Source organism: Monodelphis domestica, chromosome 1, assembly GCF_027887165.1.
Source record: "Monodelphis domestica isolate mMonDom1 chromosome 1, mMonDom1.pri, whole genome shotgun sequence".
NCBI classification, from domain to species: domain Eukaryota; kingdom Metazoa; phylum Chordata; class Mammalia; order Didelphimorphia; family Didelphidae; genus Monodelphis; species Monodelphis domestica.
In genome coordinates, this window is record NC_077227.1 from 519218457 (window position 1) to 519244957 (window position 26501).

The 26501-nt window shown below is 39.2% G+C and overlaps 1 protein-coding gene across 6 annotated transcripts in view; it reads left to right on the forward strand.

Annotated features, from left to right (window-relative positions):
• The window catches only part of CLIP4 (CAP-Gly domain containing linker protein family member 4), a 144635-nt gene that overhangs the window by 32652 nt on the left and 85482 nt on the right, over positions 1–26501 (forward strand). For 4 of the 6 annotated variants that reach the window (XM_007476030.2, XM_056813219.1, XM_056813220.1 and 1 more), the window contains one exon: positions 25373–25520. In XM_007476030.2, coding sequence (XP_007476092.1) covers positions 25388–25520 — 133 coding nt within the window. In that variant the 5' untranslated portion in view covers positions 25373–25387. Of the gene's footprint in view, positions 1–17637; positions 17860–25372; positions 25521–26501 lie in introns of those variants that run through there. The other 2 variants (XM_001371329.4, XM_056813221.1) reach the window with 2 other exon arrangements.

Here is a 26501-nt window from a genome sequence, read left to right on the forward strand (position 1 = left end):
AGAGAGAGAGAGAGAGAGAGAGAGAGAGAGAGAGAGAGAGAGAGAGAGAGAGAGAGAGAGAGAGAGAGAGAGAGAGAGAGAGAGAGAGAGAGAGAGAGAGAGAGAGAGAGAGAGAGAAAGAGAGAGAGAGAAAGAGAGAGAGCTCCAACTTCCTCTGAAACAGTTAGAATTTCTCCAGAAAGGGCAAGGAACTAAATCAGTCTTTACACTCACCACGGTAATTTTACATTTACCAATCACAGCAGACACTCCTCTCCAGTATTTCCCACTCTTTCACATGTGGGTCACAGACTTCCCAATTAATGTATGAAATGGGTGTTCATACCTTTTGTGGTTAGTTCACACCTTTTTGTGATTAGTTCAGACCTTTTTGTAACTGGTTCATACCTTTTTGTGGTTAAAATGGGTAGATCTACTTTAAATATTGGGTTTACACTTTTGGGGATTTAAATCTAAAAATAGACAGGGGATTACAATGTAATCTTCACAATAAAGGAAGAGCTAAGTACCTTCATTGTTACAAATCAGGAGAGAGCTAAATCTATCTTCACAGGATGCTATGTCATTTGGTGCATACATTTTGAATAGTGATATTTCCTCATTGTCTATACTGCCTTTTATCAGGATGTAATTGTCTTCCCTATCTCTTTTGACTAGATCTATTTTTACTTTGGCTTTATCAGATATCATGATTGCGACTCCTGACTTTTTTTTTTCTTAGTTGATGCCCAATAGATTCTGCTCCATCAGCTTGCCTTTACACTATGTCTATCTACTGTCATTTTGTGTGTTTCTTGGAGACAAAATATAATAGGATTTTAGTTTTCTAATCCACTGCTATTTGCTTGAGTTTTATGGCTGAGTTCATTCCATTCACATTCAGAATTATGATTACCAGCTCTTTATTTCCCAACATTTTGATTTCCACTCCTAGCCCTGCCCTTTCTTCTTTCACTATTTCCTTCTACACCAGTGTTTTGTTTTTAACCTGTCCCCCTAATTCCCACACTTATTTTACTTCCCTTTCTACCCTCCCCTTCTTATTCTCCTCTTATTTTCTTTACGGTCTTTTTAATCTACCCTCCCAACCTCTCCCTCCCTCTCTTATACTGCTTCCCTCCCCATCAGTCCATTTGTTAGCCTTCTACTTCTCTATAGGGTGCAAATCGATTCTCTGCCCAAATGAATTTGATTGTTCTTCCCTTTTTGAATCAATTTCAATACATGTAAGAATTAAGTGTTTTCTATCTCTAACTTCTTTATCCTTCCAGTGTATTGGTGTTCTTCCCCACTCCCACCATGTGCTTCTTTATGACATATAAATTTACCCCATTTTGTTTCTTTTCCCATTTCTCTTAGTATTAACCTCTTTTTTTACCTCTAGTTTTATATATAAATATGTAAGTATATATATATTTATGTATACATATGTCTATAGACATATTTATGTCTTGGCATTTCATCCTATACAGTTTGTCACTGTTCCCAATTGTATTAGAAGTTTGGTTTTGGTATAATGGAGAAAGATTAGAGGATCCCAGAAAGTAGAAGGAGGGTGAGATGGATTCCCTCTTCAGTCTTCTTCAAATATGTCTCTCCACTAATCCTGCCTTTAATTCCCTCTAATAACTGATTAATGGGCAAACCTTTTCCCTAGGGGAAAAGAAAGAGAAATCAACTCTCTCCCCCTTCGATATGACAAGGAAGTCAATTTAAGATAACCGACAGTTTATTCTAACAAATAGTGGTTAGGGGTAAGATAAATAAGATGTCTGCAGGTTGGAATTTATAAGGCCTTTGTATGTAAGATGCCAGAGTTATGAGTCAGCTTTGCTCCATCTCGGAGAGGTATGATCTTGTGTGCTCCTGAGGTGCTATCAGATGTATTATTGCCCTGAGTTTCATTTGTGCCTGTCGTGGTATTCACTCCTTTTGCCCCTAATGTTATTTAAGTATTTGTGTTAGTATCCCCAGAGTCTTTGTTAGTCTGTCCCATCACATCTACAGTCACCGTGTTGGATCCCTTTCCCTTTCCCATGTTTTCTTGTTTTTTAATCATATACTCCTGACAAATTTCACTTATAATGGATATCTGTTCAAATAATGCCTCCATCTATTGTCAAGGACCATTGATTTAATAGCTTTCTTCTTCATGATGATACTAGTTTCAACCTTGATGTAATTTAATGTCTGAACCATTGCCATGAACATCACATATTCTTGAGGGAGAGTATTCTAGAGAAAGGACATATCCAAAAGTATCTGGGTCCAAGAGGTTGTTATGTTTACCACAGTACCTATAGTATTGTCAATTATTCCTGAACGCAATATCCCCAGTCCACCATCAAAACTCCCATTAAAGTTGCCCAGAATAACAACTGCAACATCTTTACAATGTAATCTCTTCTGTTGTTTCTACTTTTCTTGTTTCACTTAGTTATCAATATGTCAGATACTAAGTGTTTATTTCTTTATAGATGTTTCTTGTCAATGGCTACTCTACCTCAGGCTCTAACTTTTGATAGGAGACAGTTGAAAATATCTGCTGTCAGACTTCTGGGTTTTTTCTTTATAGGAATCAAAATGTCTGATCTTCTATCGTAGGTGTTCTTGTCCTGCTCCTTAAGATGGCTATCTTCCCCTCTGAATTCCAACTGTCAGTTGAAAATGGTGGATCTTTTCCCTGGGGTGCCAAATTGTATTAGAGGGTTGGTTTGGGTATAATGGAGAAATAATAGATAATCCCAGAAAGCAGAGGAAGGGTGAGATGGATTCCCCCTTCAGTCTTCTTTAAATATATCTCTCCACTAACCCTGTCTTTACTCCCCTCTAATAACTGATTAATGGGTGAACCTTCTCCCTAGGGGAAAGAGAGAGAATTCAACTCTCTCACCCTTCAATATGACAAGGAAGTCAATTTAAGATAACTGAGACTTTATTCTAACAAATAGTGGTTTAGGGGTAAGATAAATAAGATGTCTACAGGTTGGAATTTCTAGGAAAGACGATAAGGAAAGTCCCTATCTGTCTAAAACTATCTTTCTCCCTCCGCCCATAGTTGAGAGACCCAGGCTTGTCAGCCTGGTTTCCAAGAGGCTCAGGATATAATGACCTCTGATCTTAGCACAGCAGAGTCACTGTATAGACTCAGGGTATCACAGGAGCTATGTGAGATCTTCTGATGCTTTTCTCAGATTTTGCCACAACTTTTGGTGTCTTTGGGGGGAAATAGTGATTAGGATCAATGAGGGATTTGTATGGCTCAGGAGAAAAATTTCTGATCAGCCTGTCACCTTTGGCTTTCTCAGGCAAGAGAGAGATCAATTGTCTCCCCCTGGAATCTCCTCTTCTTTAAAGATTCCAAACCTCTTTCACCATCCCCTGCTGTGGATGCAAAACTTAGCATGTCCTCCAGGCTCTGTCCCTCAAAGTCTTTGGATCATTCCTCTGTCACACTCTAAGTATAATTTTTCTAGTTACCCAGGTGATAACAATTTTCAAGAGTTATCAATATCCTCTTTTCTTGTAGGGATATAGTTCATTTTAACTTATTGGGTACCTTAAAAAAAGGTTGGATTTTTTGTTTTTTTTTTTTCCCCTTTCTTAATTACCTTTTGGTGATTCTCTTGAGTTCTGTGTTTGAGCATCAAATTTTCTGTTCAGGTCTGGTCTTTTTTTTTTTTTACAAATACTTGGAAATATATTTTATTAAATGAACATATGTTCCCCTGAAAGAATATAGTCAGTTTTGCTGGGTAGTTGACTCTTGGTTGTAGACCTAATTCCCTTGCTTTCTGGAATATCATATTCCATACCTTGGTCCTTCAGTGTAGATGCAGTAAGATCCTGTGTTATCCTAACTGTAGTTCCATGGTATCTGAATGACTTCTTCTTAGCAGATTGTAATATTTTTTCCTTGGTCTGGTAGTTCTTGAGTTTGGCTTCCTGGGTGTTTTCAGTTGGGGATTAATTACAGGTGACAATCTGTGGATTCTTTCAATTTCTGCTTTTCCCTCTTGCTCTAGAATGTTGGGGCAGTTTTCTTGGATAATTTCCTATAGAATGATGTCCAGGTTTTTTCTTTTGTCATGATCTTCTGGGAAACCAATGATTCTTAAGTTGTCTCTCCTGGACCTGTTTTCTAGATCTTCTGTTTCGTGGATGAGATGTTTCATATTTTCTTCAATTTTTTCATTCTTTTGATTTTGTTTTATAGTTTCCTGCTGCCTTGTGAAGTCGCTTGCTTCTAGTTGTTGGATTCTAGTTTTTAAAGACTGAATTTCATCCCTGGCTTTCTGGTCACCTTCTCCTTCTGGTCTGATTTTCTTTGGAGATGATCTTTCATCTTCTCTGCCTCATCTTTCATCTCCTTTGCCTAATTTTCAAGCTGATTAATTTTGGCTTTCAAGACACTATTTTCTGTTTCCAGATGATTTATTTTGATTTTTAAGTTCTTTTCCCAGTTGTCTTCAGACTCTCTTAATTGTTTTTTGAATTGTATTTTGAGTTCTTCCAAAGACCATGTCCAATTTGTTGGAGTTTCTGTGTTTTTGCTTGATGTTCCTTGATGTTCCTCTGTTTCATTTGGTCTTTGTTCATTGCCTGGATAGAAGCTGTCGATTGTAACTTCTTTTTTTCTTTTTCTGTGGTTTACTTACATTTCTCCCTTCTTTCCCCCCTGTAGTTGCCTGTAATCTTGATCCTCTCATTATGTGCTGGATCTGTGGATTTGGGTTGTTCTGTCCTGAAGGGGCTTCTTCTCTGTTCTGCTGTTTGGTCAGGTAATCTGATTTTCCCCCAGCTGTCAGCAGAAGCTGAGAAGGAGCTAGGCTTCCCTCCCTTTGATCATAGTTGTTGTCTATAGTTTATTGCTGCCTTTGCCCTTTGGAGCTCAGTAAGCAAAGCTTTCAGATCAGTTTGTGTGGGAGGGGTGTTGGAGCTTGAGCTTCTCTGCTCTCTGAAGGCTTCTTATTTGTCCTTATTGATTCAAAGTTGGCTGTACCCTGAGGCCAAAACTTCCAGAATGGGGGGTAGGGCAAGATGGAATGTTTCGGCTGACCCACCACTTCCTACTCTGTGCTTATCCTCTAGCCTCCTCTATGCTGCCTGTGTTCTAAGCCCTGTGCCTGGGACAGCTTTGCTGTAGGTTCACCACTGTAGGTGGGGGAGGGGTTCCGGGGAATCTTCCTTCTTCCTTCCCCTTTAACCCTTGTGTTCTAGAGTTCAGGCTTTTTCAGGGGCATACCTTTTAAGTTGGGTCCAGGAAGAGGGATCCCTAGCTCTGCCCTGTTGTTAGATTTGGTTTTCAGTCCCCTGGAAGTGCTGTGTTTTTGATTGGTGAGGAAGAGTTTACAGAGGTCTGAATTTTTGCTACCTCTAAGCTGCCATCTTGACCAGAAACTTTAGTTTTCTTTTTTAAAAATCAAATTAACCAGTGCTTCATCTATTTTATTGCTTCCCCCATATAAGACTAGATCCTATTTTTATTTGTTAGTGGAATACTTTTTCATATGGTTATTGATAGCTTGGATTTCTTTCTTAGGAAACTGCCTTTATAATTAGGCTTTGAACATTTATTAATTGGGGACTGGATCTTATTCTTATAGATTTGAATTAGTTCCTTGTATATCTTATAAATGAGACTTTCATCAGGGAAATGTTCTGAAAAGATTTTTCTCTTGCTATTTACCTATTTCCCTTCTAATATTAGCTATACCAGTGTGGTTTGTGTAAAAACTTTTAAAAAATTATATAATCAAAATTGTCCATTGTATCTTCTGTGAATCCCACTTTTGATACTAACTTGGCTATACTGAACAAATTACTTGTTTGTTTCTCATTTCTCTGGGTCTCAGTTTTGTCATCAGTAAAATAAGAGGGTTGGAATAGATGATCTCTAAGCTCCCTTCTAGCTGAAAGACTCACGACACTGATTTTTGTTAACATTGATGTAATATATCAAAGTAGATTTCATTTAGCACCAATTATTTTTGTTATGATCTTTCTCCCTCATCTATAAATCATAGGAATAGACAAATAATTTAATCCATTGCTATTGTCTTCTACCAATCTCTCTATTTCTTCCTAATTTTCCCAGTCTTGGCATGATAGTTATATCAATACTCTGTTCAGAGAAAGTTTCTCCTTCATTTGCCCCTACAGTGTTGTTGAGAGAAGGAACACTTTTTTTGGAGTTAGTAGAGATTTGGGTTTGAATCTACCCTCTATCATTCCCTAGCTATGAGATCCTGGGTAAATTTCTTAATCTCTGAGAACTTCGGTTTCCTCATCTATAAAATGGGGATAATAATACCTGCATTACCCCTCTCTCAAGATAATTGTGCAACCCAATAATAATACATAGAAAGCACTCTGCACACCTTAGAGGCCTTAGAAATGACAGCTAGCAGAGCGGTGGATAGAAGTACAAGTCCTACTTCAGATTTTTGTGTTAACCTGGGCATATTGCTTAATGTGTGATGCCTCAGTTTCCTCATATTTTGTGAGGACAAAATAAAGCAATGCTTATAAAGTGCTTAACAAAATGTAAAGTGCTATATAAATGTTAGTTATTATTAGAATTATTTTGGCAGCATAGAAATATGAACTATTCCTAAAACAGAGCAGGAGTGCTAACACATAGAGAGTACCAACTGATCAGATATTAGCTAGAATGGAAGTGCTTAAGCTGGGGTCCACAGACCCTTGTCCCCAGGGCTGTGGACATAAATTTCAGGAGTCTGTGAACTTGGATAGGGAAATACAGATATTTTCACTAACCTACTGAAATGAACATTTCCTTCCATTACAAATGAAGAAAATAACATTTAGAAAAAAAATCCATAGGTTTCACCAAAGGGGTCCATGGCCAAAAAAAGGTTAAGAACCCCATGAGGTAGACTAACAAATTTATTGTACTTTACATAATAAATGGCAAGGTAATTTCTAGATGAAGGACTTGCTTTAGAGAGCAAAATACTAAGAATCCATGTTCAGACAGATTGAATGAAGTGGGTTATACTGGAATTGCTCCCATTCAGTCTGAAAAAGACAGCTGACATACATAGCATCTGACTCATCCCAGCTGTCAGGAATATTCCATCTGACAGAATGCTGTGATCTCCGTAACCCAGAAGGGAAATTTTGAAAAGGTATTTGTACTCCTCTTCACCTTGACATAATAGGGAGAGGTGACTTCTCATCTTTTTTTGCTTCCTATTCTGTTAATTCATTTTTTAAAAGATAGAAAGCTTTTTTTTCTCTAATTTTCATTGTGTAATCACTTCCTCTTAGGAATGGCCTGGCAGCTACCTGATGAGTGGAAAAAGGTTTTAGAAATTTATACCGTAAAACATTTGACCTTTGGGATGCTGTCATGAGGACCATATACTTCTAAGCACCAAGTTTTAATTAGCTTAGTCTTTTGGATCTCCCATATATGCAACCAGAATCACTACACTTCCTACAGTTGTGCATTTGCGAATAGTGTTTGTAGTCTTGGGTTTTATAGTTGGTTCCTTTCTTAGAAATGAAGACCTGAGTTACTCTGAACCATGTTTTTCTTTGACTTAGTCCCCACCATGGAGTGTTCACATGTGGAAACTGCTTCCTTCCCCTCTTCCCCTCCCAACACTGATTTTCAGAGAAGTCAGAAATGGAATGGTAGCCTCTCTACTTGTTCTTGCAAGAAGAGAATTCTGAGGGTAAACATCAGGAGGAAAGCAAACAGCTTGAGAAATAAAAAAAAATAGCCATGCAGTCTAGAAACACCAGAGGCAGGCTGTCACCAAGTCCCTGTTCAGCATCCCAGTAAGCCTTGTTTGTTCTATTTGCTGTCATTCTGGAGCACTGAATTTTAGCCTAACAATAAAGCTATGTGTAGTCTCCCACGATGATCTCAAAGGGTGTAGGAGGCAGCCATATAGAATTGCTTTAGAAGGAGAGAATCTTAGAGTTGGATTTGAAGTCCCACATACGAATAATAGATGACATTCATAGTGTTTTCAGGTTTGAAAATACTTTACCTTTATTGTTTGATTAGATCAGTGGTTCTCAACCTTTCTAATGCTGTGACCCCACAATACAGTTCCTCATGTTGCAGTGACCCCAAACTAAAAAATTATTTTGGTGGCTACTTCAAAACTGTAATTTTGCTACATTATGATTTGGGATGTAAATACCTGATATGCTTTATGTATTCTCATTGCTACGAATTGAGAGGTTGAGAACTGCTGGGTTAGATCCTTATTTCCATCTAGTGTCTTTCCAGTCATGTCCAAATCTTTGTGATCTCTTTTGGAGTTTTCTTGGCATGGTTTGCCATTTCCTTCTCTGGCTCATTTTACAGATGAAGAAACGGAGGCAAATGGAGTTAAGTGACTTTCCCAGGGTCACACAACCAGAAAGTGTCTGAGGCCAAATTTGAACTCAGGTCAACCTGATTCTAGGCCTGGCGCTCTAGCCACTATATCATCTTGCTTCCCATTTGATCTTTATATCAGACCTATAGGGTATTTTATAGAGGTCCTGGGAAAATCTCATGACTTGACCAAGATCACCTAGCTAGTAAATTTCAGAGGCTGAATCTACTCCAGGTTCTTTTTGCCTCCAAATCTAATACTCTCTCTTCTACACCACACTAAATGTACAAAAGTAATGAAGAACTCACTACCTCATCAAATGATCCAGTATAATTTTTGGACTTTTGCAAATGTTAGAAAGTTATTCATCTTGAGCTGAAATTTGTCTCTCTATAATTTCACCCACTGCTCCTAGGTCTGCTCTCTGAAGCTATGCGGACTCAGCTTGTTCCCTCTTTTCCATCAGTCTTAGACATATCAAACTCAAATAGAAATGGGGGCACTAAGTTGTTCGTAAGGATCTCTGCTTAGAAAACCACAAATTACCATTATCTAAATCCTAATGCATTTTTATTTATTTTATTAGATATTTCATGATGACATTTTAATCTGGCCCTGACAGTACTCTGAAAGGAGTGTGTGTGCAATTTGATATACTCTGTAGATGATAGCCCTTCAAATGATAGATGATAATTATGTTTCCTCTAAGACTTCTCTCCTCCAGACTTAATATTTCCAGGCGTTGTTGTTTCCTCATAAGATATTATTTGCAGAAGAACAATTTATACAACAACAACATAAAAATCAGCTTTGAAAGACTTCCACACAATGACCAACTCCAGAGGACCAGTGATAACACATACTACCCCAGGTGATGGACTCAGGAATGCAGAATGAGACCTATGTTTTCAGACATGACCTGTGAGGGAATTGCCTTGTTTGACCAGGTGTATCTTGAGGTCTGGTACTAGTTTTGTTTTGTCTGTCTCCTACAAATTCTAGGTCAATGTCTTCCACATATTAGATATTTTATAGGATTGTTGGATTGAGTTATATGATGGATTAGAAAGGGAAGAGCCTGGATGCAGGAATCCTAATTAGGATTGGTTTGCTGTGTCTTGGAGAGAGTGGATAAGGACCTGAATCAAGATGGTAGCTTTGTGAGTAGAGGGAAGGGAATAGATGGGAGAGATATCGTATGGGTATAATTGGCAAGGTCTGGCAATTGGGCAGATATCAGGGAGAAGGAGAAGGTATGAATTGAGGATGATTCCAAGTTTGCAAATCTGGGGCACTATAAGGATGATGGTGCCCCCCCAAAAAAGTAAGGAAGTTTGGAAAACTTCATTAGACTGGTGGTGACTGGTAGGAGTGGAATCCAATACATTTTGAGAATTTTGATTTTGAGATTGCAATAGAAGACCAGGTGGAGATGTCCATTAGCTAGCTGGTGATATAGATTTAGAGCTCAAGAGAAGAGATGGTTCAGCCATGTCAAACTCTTCACAATCCTATGAACCATACCACACTAGGCCCTTCCATTCTTCAGTATCTCCCAAAGTCTACCCAAGTTTATGCTCATTGTTTCCATGACATTCTATCCGTCTTGTCTTTTGCTGTTCCCTTCTCCTTTTGCTTTAAGTTCTTTCTAACATCAGGGTCTTTTCCAATGAGTCCTGTCTTCTTACTACATAGCCAAATTATTTAGGCTTCAGCTATTCCAATGAACAGTCTAAATTAATTTATTTAAGCACTGACTGATTTGACCTCACTGCCCAAAAGATTGTCAAAAATCTTCTCTAGAATCACAATGCAAATGCATCACTTCTGTGGCACTTAGCTTTCCTTCTGGCCCAGTTCTTATGGCAATACATTACTATTTGAAAAACCATAGCTTTGAGTATATGGACTTTTGTTGGCAAGATGATATCTTTGAACTTTAGTATGCTATCCAGATTTGCTATAGCTTTCCTTCCAAGGAAATAGCCCAAGAATATAAAATCTAAAACTCTTCATTTCCTGTCATCAAAGTGGTATCATCTCCAAATCTGAGATTGTTGATATTTCTCCTGGGTTTGACTTTTGATTCCTCTAGTCAGGGATGATGTTGCATAATGTACTTTGCATATAACTTAATAAAGAAGGTGACAAAATACAGCTTTGTTCTACTCTTTTCCCAATCTCAAACTAGTCACTTGTTCTTCAGTTACAACTGTTAATTCTTGACTGGAAGTCAAGTTTCTCAGGAGTCAAGCAAGATGCTCTGGTACTCTCATGTCTTTGAAGACTTTCCACAATTTTTTTTGTGATTCAGAAAGTCAAAAGTTTTATTTAATATGGTCAATAAAGCAAAAATAGATGTTTTCTGGAACTCCCCGGGTTTCTCCACAATCCAGCAAATGTAGGCAATTTGATCTTTTTTTCTTCTGGCTCTTCAAAAACAAGTTTACATTTCTGGTAATTCTTGGTTCTAGTAAGCAAAATCTTAAACATAACCTTGTTGGCATGTGAAATGAACAAAACTGATAAGTAGTTTGAACATTCTTTGGCATTGTCCTTTTTTAGGAGTGGGATGTAAACCTACCTTTTCCAATCCACTAGCCACAGAGTTTTCCAAATTGCCTGGCATACTGAGATTATAATGAGCAAAAGATGAAACAACTGAGGAAACAAAGGTTTGATCTTTTAAGCATATTGATCTATTGGGTAATGCAGGCCAATTGCCTAACAAATCAGTACCAAGCCCTTTCCTCATTTTAGGGCTGAACCTTGAATACAAAGGGAAACAGACTTTTAATGTTAAAAACAATTAACCAAATAAGACCAGTTAATTAAAAGGAAACAATACAACATTAGGTAATCTGATTTATAATTGGGTGAAAGATTAGAGGCTTTCCAAGTTAGGAGGGGAAAAGTGAATAGATGTAATTTGCTGAATTCAGAAATCAAGGTGCCTTACAGATACTTGAGGAGGAATAGGAATCAATCATAAGAACATGTAAATAATAACTGATTGGTATAGGGCCAGTTTTCAGGTGAGATATCTGGGTTGCTTGAGATGTACAATTATGAGAAAATTCCTTACATCAATCTTAGGATCTGACTGCATTTCGGGTCAGCATAAACCTAAGGATCTTTAAACAGCAGGTATAAGTGGTCCAGTTTCCCAGTCATGCAGGGCTAGGTTCAAAGGAAGCAATAAGGTTTTCTCCCAGTTCCCACAACTGAATAACTTTTCTCAGGAAAGAATTTGGATTAGGCCCATAATTGAATAGGAAAGGAACTGAGCTAGCTCCAGAATTGAGTCATAAGATGGAGTCGGTGTGGTTCACTAAATTCCCACAATTAATCACTTGACCTAATCCCCCCAGTTCCTTCAGTTTTCTTACAAGTGCTTTAACATGCTTTAACAGCATCATCTTTTAGGATTTTAAATAATTCAGCTGAAATTCCATCACCTTTACCAACCTTATTGTTAATGATGCTTCTTATAGCCCACTTGACTCCACTCTCCAGGATACACGACCCTAAATCAGTAACCACACCATCTTTGTTATCAGTTAAGATCTTCCTTATATGGTTCTTTTGTATGTTTTTGCCACTTCTTAGTCTTTTATACTTCTTTTAAGTCTATCATTTTGATCTTTTATCATGCCCACTTTTGGTCTATGATGTAAAAAGCTGCAGAGAAGGCCAAGAAGGAGGAGGACTGAGAAAAGACCATTGGATCTGACAAGATCATTGGTAATGTTGGAGAGAGCAGATGCAGTTGAAGAGTGGTGGGAAGTGAGGAAGTGGGGGCAACAATATTTACTGCTAAATGACACTCAAGGAAGTAAGACACACAACCATGCCTTGCTGGCTGGGTCTGCCACTAAGCTATGCTATCTCTTTCATTCCCTCACTGCTCATGACAATCCTTTTATTCTTCCTTGATTGACTTTAGAACATCTCCCATTGGCTATAGTTATTCTTTTTTTTTTTTCTAGCAGCTTGACAGTGAAAGAGGAATGAGGTATGGGATGGTAACTTAGGGAGATGTCAAGGCCAGGTCAAAGCATTGCCTTTTGATACCTTTTAGGCAGGAGAAAATAATCAAGTAGAGAGAATGATAATGAGAGAAAGGATGGTGATGCTTTAAAGTGTAATCTCCAAGAGCAACCGGGAGGGAATGAAAATAAGGGTACCCAAATAGGGGTTGACCTTGGCAAGAAGTCCCAGCTCTTTGTCTGAGACTGAAGCAAAGGAATGAAGAACTGAGGTGTCAAACTCAGTCTTCAACATTCCAAAGTGTGGCCTGAATCAGATTAAAATATAATTAAGAAATATTTAACAGAATAACATTTAAAATATATAAATTGTGGTTTTCTAAGTCAATGTGACTTGCAGGAATCCTCATGAATGGTTGCAGGCCCCAGTTTCTAATGAGTTTGACACCACTGGTATAAAATACATGAGAAAAAGAAACTTACTATAGATGGTCTATTTTTTTAGTAAAGTAAGACAAGGTCTCGAGAAGGAGAAAAAGAGTTCTATGTAATAGGCTTGATTAAAAAGGAGGTTTGGAACAGTCAACATGTGGAGTTTAGCAATAGTTAATTAGGGAAGAATAAAATGATTTCCACAAAGCAGTGAGGGCTCAATTGGAAAGAAATAACCTCAATTTGTAGTGGATGCAGTCAGTAGGGTTTGTCTTTCCAGTGAAATTTGGGACTATAGCAGTAGCAGGTGGCGAGGATAACTTGGGTAGAGAGTTTGGCAAGAACATTTATAGGACAAGAGGACAAGGAGCTAAAGGATAGGAAACAGCATGTGGCTAAGCCAGTGATTTCAGAATCAAGAAAACAAGAGGAGAAAAGTGAGATCCGAGTAGGGGTAATAGAATGGAAGAAGAGGGGGAAGTATGAGGACTAGAATAAATTTGAATGGAGTTAGACAAAGGGGTAAATGGAAGTGACATGGGCACTGTACCTCCAGAAGCTCAGGCAAACTATTATCATTCCTTTGCTCCCTTACATCCTCATGACTCCTAGCCTAAAACATCCAATGATCCCTATAGGACACTGAGATGATTGCCCTCCTTTGCTCCTCCTTTAGATTTAAGATGGACAGAGAGATGCACCTCCAGGCTACAACTCCATCCTATCAAGCTACATCTCAGACATCTGTTCCCTAAAACTAAGGAATCTTTATGAGGGTCATTCCCTATGTCTCCAGGCAGACCCCAGTCAGATGACCAACCCACCCCACCAAATGCCTGAGTGACGGCCACTCTAAAGTCATGTCCACACTATGATCAAGAGTATAAAATCCCCAAAATTGATGGTTCTGGGAGCAGCCTTCCATCTTACTGTTCCACCTTGCTATCCTTCTGGCCATTCCCAACATTATTTCCTTAAATTAATAAATTTCTTTTTTTTTGTTTTTAAGCTAAGTTTTGGAGTCTTGCATTTTTGCAAAAGGTATCCTTCCTGAACCCCAGGGGTACACATCTGAATCCTATAACAGAAGACTGTGGTCAGAGAGGAGAATTTCAGGATTCTAGATCAAGGGTGATGGGTGAGATCAAGGGTTTGAGTCATTATTTGTGTGGCTGAGTAGAACGAAAGTATAAGTCCTGGGCACTGAAGAGGCAGACTGAGAGGCAAGACTGACTGAGAGGACATGAATACATATATTGAATTCCACAAGTCTGAGGACAAGTTTTGGGAAGGAGAGGAAGACTGTGAGTCGTGTGCTGAACTCTAAAAGAGGAGAGAGGATGACCTAAGTTTGGTAGATGAGAATGATGGATGGGGTGAATATCAAAGAAGAGGTTGCTGAGTAATAGTAGTAGGGAGAGGATCAGGAAATTGTGAAAATTTAACACTAGCCTGTACTTTTTTTTTTCTTTTTGGTATTCCAAGACAAAATCCTTTGGATTTTAAAGGAAAAAATCCAAACTCAAGATTGAAGCAATAACATGCTTCTTCTCCCTCTCTCTAGCTGAATAAGCATGGAGACAAAGCTTTTTGCTTAACTGCAAATAAGCCTTTTAAAACAGTGTAGCAGAGAAAAGTGGACTTGTTCACTGTATAACCATTTTAAAGGTCTCCTGAGTCCTGTCTGATCTGCCTCTTGTCCACAGTGAGGTCGGAGTGATCTAATTAAAGAGGTTTTGGGAAAGGGATGCCAAGAAGAGCATACATCGAAGCACAGGGAGGAAGTGGGAACTTTTTTTCCTGGGAATACAGAGGGACTAGTTATGTGGTCCCAGCTTTTGGAAGGGAAGACAGCTGGCCACATGTGACAAGTGGGTGGTGGTGGGATCAGGGTTTTGAGTATCCATTTGGATACTCTTTCTCTGGCCTGCATTTTATTAATAAGTAATTATAAATTAAGACACAATTTCCAGAGAATTTAATCATAACAAAGGGATAGTGAGGAGGAGGGAAAATGTTTATTCCTCCTCTTGATTCAAGAGTGTAAATGGAAGCAAGTATGTCTATTACTGGAGAGTGTAGTTTAGAGATGTGATATCTTCTACAAAAAGTTAGACGTATGAATGAAAAAGCATTTGTTAAGCAGTTCCTCTGTGCCTGGCACTGTATACTGGGCTAGCCTATGACCTTCCTGAATCTAGAGCACTGAAACACCCAAGGAGTGGCAGGCCAGTGAGAGCTGTTTTCTTGATGACGTCTGAATTCTTCATTCTTTAAGTGTGACTATCAGCAGTCTTGAGAACCTAAACTGTGGATCAGTTCATTTATGCTGGCAGTATACCTTTTAGGGATGTATACACAGATGATGAGGTTGATGCATGCATTGCCAGAGCTCACTCGGTGTTTGGAAGGCTCCCAAGCAAAGTGTGGGAGAGAAGAGGTGTTAGGCTGCTCACCACGATGCTTTGCAGACTTCATTATTGTGTGCCTGTGAAACCTGAACAGTATACCAGTGCCAGTCAAGGAAACGGAGTCACTTCCGATGGATTGCCTTAGGAAGCTTCTGTAAATCACCTGGCAAGATAAGGCACCAGACACCGAGGTTCTTTCTCAAGCTGAACTGCCAAGTATTCAAACTCTGCTGCATTGTCTACTGCAGACAATGCAACTCCGATGGGCTGGCCACGTTGTTTGAATGCCAAATGAATGTTTGCCCAAGAGACTATTTTATGGAGTACTCAAAGCACTCACCTGGAGCTAGAAGAAATAGTACAAGGACACTCTCAAGGTCTCTTTGCAGAACTTTGGTATTCATTGTGAGACATGGGAGACACTGGCAGAGGACCATCCTGCTTCAAAGAAGGCACTGTGTTCTATGAGCAAAGCAGAATTGTAATGGATCAAAAGAACTGTGGTATGTGCAAACTGATGTGCAAACATCTCCATCCCAAATGTTCATACTATTTGTGCCTTGTATTGGTCTGATGAGCCACAGTCAGACACACTGTTCACTGACCCCAACATAATGATGCCATTTTCGTCCTTTTCAATTACAAAGGACAACATCCAAGCAACCATATATATAGCACATGCTCTTTAAATATTGCATGGTCTTATTTGGCTTAATAGAGAAATTAAGTGTTTTGTGGTGAGGTTTCATGACAAAAATTGAAAAGCTAGTTAATTAGCAATTGTCTCAAGGAATAAGTTGACAAACTACTTAGTCCTTATTCAGTGATAACATTTTTCTAAGATGCTCCCTAGAAAAGAGTGAGGAAGACAAAAATAAATTGGATGTGCTTTGTCTGCAGAGAGATTCTCTGGAATTTTACAATTTGTCCTCAAAATTCTCTTCTTCTTGGCAATGCTTTTTGATCATAAGTTGCTTGGAACACTTTTATTTATGTTATTTTAAACATTTATGCTGTATAAATGGCTTCCATCTTTCTCTGTGGCATCTTTTGTGTAGGCCTAAAAAAGCTATTTATGTTGTGTTGGATTTACCTATTCCTTTTAGGCATCTTCATACTCTCTCATCACCAGTTGTGGGAAAATCTGAGAGTATGAAATAGTATAGCAATATTTTGACAACTAAACATTCAGAATTAAGGCTGTCTTTTTAAAAAAAGTATTTGGCAGCACTCAATACAACTCATAAATACTCTAGTATAACTTTTTGTCTTCCTTTTGTTTTTTGGTAATAAAATGTATTTCCTTCCAATGGGGGTGGGGTGGGGACGTATTCTGAGTATCTGCTTAAAACTCTCTAGTTGGTAATTATCCTCTCTGGGAGGAATCATTTGAAAAAAATTGATTACAGCTAGGTCTCAGTACAAACAATGAATTCCACTTGTGAACTGGTCACATTATTTGATAACCAAAAAATTATTTTACATAATTATAACTTCAGATAATACTAATCAGCATTCACTTTACAAGATTCAATATTTGCATTGAATCCGACCTAGCTGTAGCTGTAATATTAGTGTTCCTTCACAAAATATATGATATCAAACTCAAGATCAAGTGCCCCGTTCCCTACCAGTTAGAGATCTCTTGATTCTTTCCTCCCTCAAGTCTCTGGTAAGGAATCAGCACTAGGACCCAGGTCTCCCGAAGTCCAGGGCTCCTGCCACCACAGGGGTGATACTAGCAGAGAAAACAGTTTTCATTAGGGGTGGCTTGGGCCCTCTTCTCCGATTTGAGCATTTTTCTCATCTTTGAAAAACACCAGCTCTGAAGTCAGAAGACCTCCGTGTGTTGTTGGCAAGATGCTTAACCCCCGCAAGTCTCAGCGTCTTCATTTATAGAATAAAGGGTTTGGGTTAGAAGACTTTTTTGGTCCTCCCAGGTCTACAGCAGTAATTCATTGGGAGGATTGGACCAAACGTTGTAAGCGTCAGGGACTCCCCATGCAGTCTGTGAAGCCCACGGGCCCATTAATAATCAAAGGAAATGAGAAATTTCAATTAGAGATTGGTGGCAGTAAAACGTAATTTCCCCGAAATCAATCCACCCAAGTCTGTGGACCCCAGTTTAGGAAACCCTGGAATGGATGGTCACTGAAGGACCTTTCAGGTCCTCATCTGTGATTCTGGGCAGGGAACATGTTTCATGCATTTTTATCTCTTTTCTCTCGGGTCGGCTACCGGGAAGCCCATAGGGTTAGGGGGCGGAATGCGCCTGCGTGTGCGGTCGAGCCAGGTAGCTTGGGTCATGGTCACGGTCACAGTCGTGTTGAGGGTCAGGGTGGCGCTCGCTGCGGCTGCGGCTGCGTCCCATATGCGCTTGCGTGCTGCGTGCATGCGCGAGCCGGTTACCAGCGCCCCGGAGGCGGCGGCCGTTGGAGGCGGGTCGGGGGGTGGGGGGTGGGGGGGAGGCCCGGAGGAGCTGGCGGGGCGGGGCGTCTCCTGAAGGTCCGCGGGCCAGCGGCTGCCCCGCTCAGTGCGGCTCGCAGCGTCGTCAGGTGGAGGCGGCGCCGTTTGCTCTCCTCTGGCGCGGCCTGAGCCGCTCCCTGGGGCTCCTTTCCCCGCCCCAGACCTCGGCGTGGCTCCCCGAGAGGACCCGGAGGAGCACAGGTGGGGGCGGCGTGTGAGAGGAGGGGGAATGGGGGTGGCTCGGGGCGTGTGGAGCGTGCGCGCGGCGTGGCAGGGAGGGACCACTGGTGCTGGGGGCGCCCGAGCTTCTGCACCGGGGTGGGGGTGGTGATGGCAATGGGGTGTCAGAGCCTCAGCCTCGGACCCACTCGGAAGCAAGGATGCAAGGAGTGTTGCACCTGCTGCGTGCTTTTCCAGTGACATCTTAGCTGGTAGAGAAGAGTTAGGGCCGAGGGGACCTCAGAGGCCTCCTAGTACGCCCCCACGAAGAAACTGAGGCCAGGGCAACTTGCTCAGTGTGGCACAGGGTCAGAGGCAGGCATTTGAACCCAGGTTTACTTGCTCCAGATTTAGTTGTCTCTTAATTGCATAGCTCCTATAAGGTCAAGGGGATTTAAGAATAATTACATCCAGGTTTTGGGTTGTCTTAGAGTTGTAGAATCATAGGTCTAGAGCTAGATGGGACTTCTGAAGTTAATCTAGTCCAACCTTGTCTTTTCCCAGATAAGGAGATTAAGGGAACGGTCCCGGTTTATTCTGAGAATATGTGTCAGAGGAGGAATTTGAACCCAGATTCTCCGACTCCAGTGGTAGTACTCGTTCCTCTGGAATTCGGTTCAGTAAATTAGTGAGCAGCATTGTCCGTGTGATTTAGTGGATAAAGGGTTGACTTTGTAGTAAAGAAGACCTGAGTTCAAGGCCTGACAATTAGTGGAGATAACTCTAGGCTTGGAGGAGGGTGATTATTTCACATTGATTTTTCACTCTGGACAAGTATAGATGCATTCACAGGACAAAGGAACATAAAATACAGATCTGGGAGGTCCATTTCCTTCTGCTAGGTGCCTGGTTACTTACCTTTCCACCAACAGTTCCCAGAAAGAAATGCATCCAGAATTTCTAAGCCTCTCTTTCCCTTTTTGTCTTTTTGGCATTAACATTTTGTTGGTTTGGAGAAGTCATCCGAAATTAGAAGGGAGAGAGATTTGCTCTTGGGACTGGATACTAAGTAGTTGGTAACTTGCCCTGTTTTCTTGGATTGGATTAAACAATTTGTTAGTATTGTATTGGATTAGGTGTCAGTGGGTCTGCTCATCAGGGGAGATTTGTTTGTGTCTGTTCTGTGAAACTGGTTACTAGCATAATTCTGTCAGTAACAATTTATCACGTTTTAGGATCATGCTAGGATTTTCTTTTAAGCACTCAACTTTTCCATGATATTAGTAAAAGGGGGAATATCAGTTTGTCTTAATTCCACCTCTAAAATTTACTACCAAGTTTATTTTTTCTTGCCTTATTTTTTGGTTGTCCTGAATGAGGTTCTAAGAAATACAGACTTCCAATTCCATTAAGATGAACTGCTTACTTTTAGGATCAAAAGAACAGAATTAGAACTGGATTGGTTATTACAGATCTTTTAATCTAATTGTCACATTTTGCAGATGAGGAAACTAAGGCTCTGAGAAGTTAAGTGGCTTCCCTATTGTCACACAGACATTTTTGCATGGTTTCTATGGAGTCTTTTAAAATTTTATTCATCAAGCATTTATTAAGCACTGAGTTGGGCCTTGGGGATAAGGAAACAAACTGAAGGGTCCCCTACCCTCAAGAGACTTATATTCTATTGAAGGAAAACAACCTGTGCCCCAAAGTGTAGCATAAATATATACAAAGTTGCTTCTGTGAAATAATTTACTGTGAAATTTTGATTTGACAATTGACCATACTGGTTGTTGCAGGACATTTGTCTTTATGGGAGGAGAGCAAAACTATATAGAATAATGGGGGAAAAAAGAAGCCCTCAGAGGGTGATTTGTTGAATTATTGTTTTGAAAGCTCAACCATGTCCCTTCCTATTTTTCAAGTGTAATTATGTGGATGCTTTTTTTTAATGCTTTGTTAAATTTGACATGTGTTATCTGTCCATGCTAGAAGATTGATTATTGAGATGTGATTATTATTGCCTCCAGTACTATGAAAGTCTGCTTAATATTATTTTAGAAAAGACTAGATTGAGTTTAAGTTTTTTAGAATTTTTAAAAATGTGACCTTAATGTGTTGCTTTTTATTGTTTTAAATGGTAACCCTGATTCTGAAAAATCTATTGGCAATCCTTAAATTATGACATTGATATACTTTCTTCTCCCTGAATGATTGTGCCCCAATAGGATTTATACTCTTGCTCCTATTCTTTACTTGTTTATATATATATACAAATTTATATTTTACAACATCAGATTGAGTTATATGTGGCCTTGTCATGTACAAATGTTTTATTTTTCTATCAGGAATGTGAGCTTCTTATGGGCTCATATTTATTTCTTTTGTAACTTTTTCACAGTGACAAATGTAGTTCTGAGCACATAGAATAGACCCAGTGATTGTTGGTTGAATAAATGAACAAACTTTGTTATCAGCAAATAAACAGATTTTTGAATATGCACTGAAATACCATATCTGTCAGACTTCTTTGAAATTTCTGGGGGATAATAAAGAATCATGACTGGGGAAATATTTAATATGCATTTTGAGTAAAGGGGCCTGATAGATGCAGTTCTCTGCGAATGTGACTGGAAAGCTCTAACTGCTAGCAGATGAAAGGTGTGTTTCTTAAGTCTTCAGTGAGCCCCTGGCATCCCTAAACTATTTTAGTAAAACTGTGTTTCATTTCTGGATTAGGATTCTTATTAAATGGCCACTGGTCAAGCTTCCTTGAAGCAGTCCCTCAGAGCAACAGGTATGATTGTGGTATTCAGGAGTGATGAAACAAGACTGGAATTCTTCCAACATTTTCCAAGTTGAAGCTTAGGTGGTATGAACTTGTGATGATACTCTAGCTAAGGGGTATCTGTCATATGCCCAGTAACTTAGAACCAATGCCACCTCACTTCAACATATATGAGTTACTGTTATCTGTTTCACATTCATTCATTACTTGTATTATCACCATTAACATCAGTGACACCATCAAAGCATAACCACACTAATAACATCCTAAATCCTGTTATATTGCTAGTATCCCTATGGGGTAGCCCTGGCTTCCATTCTCCTTTCCCTCCCAGGAAATCTATAGTTCCAGTCTACCCTCTATAGCTTTTCCTTAGAAAATAAGTGCCCACTGTAATGCTTTAGCACCTAAGTGGACAATAATTGATTCTACAAAAGTCAAATATCAGGCAGGATATGTTTGTGGATTGATTAATTGCTCTACTTAACTCTTTTCCCCCAAAAGCCCTTAAATAATATCGGGTTGCCCATATTAAACCAACATCTAGTAAATTAAAATGTATATAGGTAGATTCATTAATAAATAAATGCTATCATTTTACCTTACTTTTTTCTATTTATCATAATTTTTCATAACAAAATTAACCTATGCTTTAAATGACTAATTGCTAGTAAGAGATAGACTATAATAATGTACAAATTCTATTTTTTTCTTTAAAGTTGAAAAAAACTTTTTTCTCCTGTAAAAATATATTTTCCTCTGTAATCTCTAGAGGAAATTCTTGCTGCCATTATGTAAAAAGAATTTCGAACAGAGAAAAAACATAAGTCGTGCCTTACATACTATTTTTCTGAAACTCCAGATTTATTCATCTCTTGAGTCTCCTTTCCTTTTTTCCAAAAGCGAAGGCTAGCAGGTTTCTGGAAGTTAGGGATAAACTGTAGTGTGGTAGAAAGGTGGTAATTGCTGAAATCTCTGCTACCTGGAAAGCTGTGGTTGGTTGATTGATGGCTGACTTGAACTTGAGAATTCTGAGCTGTGTCGGGCTCCACACTTGAACCAGCATCACCATGGTCAGCCCCAGTAGTGAACTGACTCAAGTTGGAGATGGAGCAAACCAAAGCTCAAAAGAACATCTATATAAAAAGGAAAAAAAAATCATTTTTGGAATATGATTTAGTGATTTGCACTTGCCTACACATGTGAAAATTAACTTTTTCAAATGTATAATAAAGTCCCACATGAAGAACCTAATCCAGGAGAATCTAGAAAGTTGATTGTGTCCTGTTTTTCTGACCAGATATCATGTCTGTTTCCTTCTCAGTTCCTAGGAATGGAAGAAATCATTTCTAAGACTCTAATAAAGCACTATATAATTATAGAATCTCAGGGTTGAAAGAGACCTGAGTGGGCATCTATTCCTAATCTGAACCTTTCAGGTAGAAATCTCCTTTATAATCTCTTCAGAAAGTTATCCAGGCTCTCTTAAAAAAACCACAGTCATGGGCAACTCCTTCAGATAGCACTATTTGTTAGAAAGCTTTTCTTTGCTTTGATCTTAAGTCTTTTCCTCTCCTGCTTCCTGTTATTCCCAACTCTCCTTTCTAATGCCAATCAGAACAAATGTAATGCTTCTGTCACATGATAGCCCTTAAAATATTTAAAGATAATTGAGTCTTTTGCTTTAGGAGTGGTTTTGTTTCTTCCCTAGCATGCCTTCCCATCTCATTATCATGATGGCCTTCTTCTGGACTCCTTCCAGCTTATCAATATTTCTCTCTTGTTGTGATCTTACCACAGCCAAGTAGAATGGGACTATTTTGTCCTCCCCTCTAGATGTTACTTTCATATAACCTATGACTGCATTACTTTTTTTTTTATTTCATCCTATTATATATGTTAGAAATCTTTTAAATCTATTCTCCAAATATGAGATATGTATCTGACTGTTTGGCTTTACATGATAATAATAATCATAGCTAATTGAGCTATAGAACTTTTAAGGTTTACAAAGTGCATTTTCCACAACAACCCAGTGAGATAAATAGGGCTTGAATTAGTATCCCTATTTTATAGATGAGGAAACTAAGCTATTTAGAAATTCAGGGGCTTGCCCCTGTTCCATGCAGCCAGGAAGTATTACTTGGCATTTCAGCCTAGACCTTTTGAAACCCCATGTTCAATGTGATCATGGACACTAAAAAGTCATAGCCATTTTTATACTTTAACAACTAATTTCTTATCAGGATCTGGTAACAGTTCTTGCTCCTTGCTCCTACCTCTGTTTATTAAAGAATGGAATGACCATTAAGGCAAAGTAAACACTTTTTGGCTGTTCTTTTAGCAAAGAGAGGATTTGGGCAGATGTCAGATGTTGATGGAGGCTTGAATCACTTATGGCATGCCTCTGGGCCAGGTTTGTGATATGTTTCCTGAACCTATCCATTTTTTCTTCTAAGAGATCTAGTGTCCTGCTTTAATATTCCCTTTGTTTCTTTGTTGACCTCACCCAAATAATTTTACTTATGCTTAGGTCCCCTTGTTTGTGGATTTATTCACATGAATATATATCTCTTTCCCTCATCTATCCCTGTTGTACAGATGTTGTGCATCTATACCATGCTAATGGATTTCTTTTGAATTAAATATATTCTTTACATGCTGTATTCCATAAGTCAAATCCACCCAAAACTTAGTGATACTTGTTGAGGTTAAACTGCCCTTGTTGCATTAAGACCTCTGCTTCCCATTGTTTATTTCTCATATTTTTTGCATTTCATAGGTTTATAGCTCTAGAGCTAGAATAAATCTTAGGAACTCTCTAGTCTACCTTATTCATTTTACAGACAGGAAACTGAGCCCCAAGATCACATAGCTAGTAAATATCAGAGATGAGATTTGAATCCAGGTCTTCTGACTTTAGCTAGTGCTCTAGTTACCAAAGCTATGAATTTTATTAAAACTTTCTTTCTTGTTGTCTAATTACTCGACCTGTCCAACGATATTCTTGTTGGACATAGGTGAGCAGTTTTCTCCCTCTCCTTCTCCTCCCCTTCAATCAAATGATTTAGGCAAACATATTTTTATCAACCTTATTTGATGCAAACCGTCCCTTGCCAAAAGCCGGTCATTCCTGTATCTTAAGCTCTAGGATGGAAATCCAAATCCTGTTCTCCATCATTACATTCTTTTTTTTTTTAATATTTCAAGAGGTTTATTAAAGATCATTAGAAATCAATGAATACAGAGGATACAAAATAAAAACCATGCGCCAATTGCTGATTAGTCATTTCAAAATTCCCATCTTACCACCATCACCGCTGATTGCTACATCATCCCCAAAAGAGGGCGGGGGAGGAGTTATTGCCATCATTACATTCTTAAGTAGCTGTTTGCTTCCCAAGTTCTCCTTTTTCTTCTGAAGGCCAAACCTTTAGTGAGCAGTGGTGATGAAAGTGTCACCTGTGCCTCTGAGGTCTTAGGTTTCTTGGCCAGGATGTCCTAATCCGTAGCAATACTTTCCAGGTTCCTTGAGATGATATTATTTGTCCCAACAGTACTGAGCAATGATCATTATGTTCAACATATCTTGGGAAGCTCTTCTTCTGTAATATGCTTCTTTTTATTAATTAATTAATCAATTAAATTATTTTAAACCTCTAACTTCTGTCTTGGAACCAAACTGTGTATTGGTTCCAAGGCAGAAGAGTGGCAAGGGCTTGGTAATGAGGGGTTAAGTGACTTGCGCAGGGTCACACAGCTGGGAAGTATCTGAGGCCAGATTTGAACCTAGGACCTCCCATCTCTAAGCCTGGATCTCAATCCACTGAACCACTCAGCTGCCCCCTGTAACATGCTTCTTGAATTCAGTCTGGTGTGTCTCCCAAAAAGAATCCTCAACTGTCTTGGGAGGAGCTTGAGAGGCAGCCTGTCAAGTACTCTATTTCTTTATATTGCATAGGTGCTTCAGATGGAAGCTAGGCCCAGAATTAAGTAACTATTCAATAGGGTAGAATGAATTTCCTGGTTATTATTTACATGCTTCCTGGGGGTAGTGAAACAATGTGCCTACTTTGTTTCAAAAGTTCCTGTTTTCCAACTCTTTCAGGGCCCAGAATCAGCTGAGATCCTATTTATTATCCACAAGAAATGATGACTATAAGACAGTATCAATAAATACTTGAAAGCAAAGTTTATTATGTGACCATAATTTCCACAAAAATTTCATTTGGACATTGAAATGGAATGGAAATTCATCACAGAAGAGATTCTTTGTATGTGAAAAACACAAGCCCATTGTGTTGCATGCAGTATGTGATGATAGATATCATTCTTGTCAGCATTCTGGATTAGTAGGCTTTAATAGATAACTTTTGCCAGTGTCTACTTTGTACCTTAGTATGAGTTAAGAGAACATAAACCCCGCCCTTTTAGATTAGTCTGGGATTTTGAAACAGGTTTCACCCATTATTGTGAAATGTGCTGCATGTTATCACTCACACCTTTTTGGGAAAAATTTCCTTTGTCACTGGCAAGAGATCTTATTGGAAAAAAAAACAACTTACTACTTTGTATCAGCTTGCCTAAAGGACAGATTTCTTTCCTATGAGGAAAAAAAAGTAGTCCTGCAATTAAAAATTGAAAAAACAAGATTCATCATTAAAAGAAAAGGTTATTTAAAACATTTTTTAAAAAAGACTTGACTATATTAAGCTTCATGGGGGTAAAAATGTTTTTTTGTTGTTATTGTTGTTGTTTTCTTTAAAGGTGGCTTTCTAGAGGATGACCATAGAAGACCTTCCAGATCTTTCTTCAGAAGGAAGTTCTTTGATTGGAAGATACCCATTTTTATTTTCAAGTTCAGACACCCCAGTTATCTTTTCCGTTTCTGCAGCACCAATGCCTTCAGACTGTGGTATGTTGTATAGCAATTTTAACTTTCTGCAAACCAGTAGATTGACTGTTTCATGTGTCTTAAAAAAAATAAAAGGGGGGGGGGAGTTTTGTACCCTGCTGGAAGGCTTGGACTTTTGGTATGGAGAGGGGGGAAAAAGAGGAGAACCCCCTCCTCAAAGCGGAGTTCAGGGGAGACGGCAGCTGTAACGGGTTGGCTCAGAGAGAGGAGAGGGGGTTCAAAGATTTTCCCCCTTCTGCTTTCCCTCCTTAGCTAAAGCTTCTCTCCCCAATTTGCTCTTGTCCCTCTTGTCCCCCCTCCACTACTTGAGACCAAAAGGCCTCCCCTTGATCTGTTCACTCACACTCAGCTTGGGAAACAGATAACTTTTAATGTTAGCTCAATCAGATAATACAAAAGGAATAACAGGGCAGGGAAGAATGGGAAAAGGAGAGTGGGGAAAGGGGATCCCTGTCTCTATCTAAACCCTTTCCCCTCCCTCCTCGAGTTTTGGGGGAACTTAGGCCTTGGCAGCCTGAGCCTCCTGAGAGAAAGTCAGGTTGACTCACCCCTGGGCAACGGGAGCTGAGGTAAAGTCTGCTCAGGTTTCTCTTCAGAAAGTCCTTTCAATTGGGAAGTGTTGGGGGGAAGGATTTCCAGTCAGCAGCAGGAAAAGTGGATAACCCTCAGGAGAAAGTCTTTTTCCCACCTTCTCCCTTTGGTGTCTCAAGACTGATTGACCCTCACTGCTCTCCTCACCAGAGTCTCCTCTCCTCAGTATTCCACTTCTGGGGCCCCTCCCCCATTGAGGTGATCAATTTCACATACTCTTCAGTCTGGCAGTTTTTCTCTAGTGCCAGCCTCTGTCACACATGTATACTTTTATTTAGGCTTTTGCATGTTCATTCTGAAAACATTCATAGTAACTTTCACAAATTCCAAAAGTTCTGTTTTTATTATGGCTTATTTTCATTTGCATTCCTTTCCTGATTGCTTTATTTC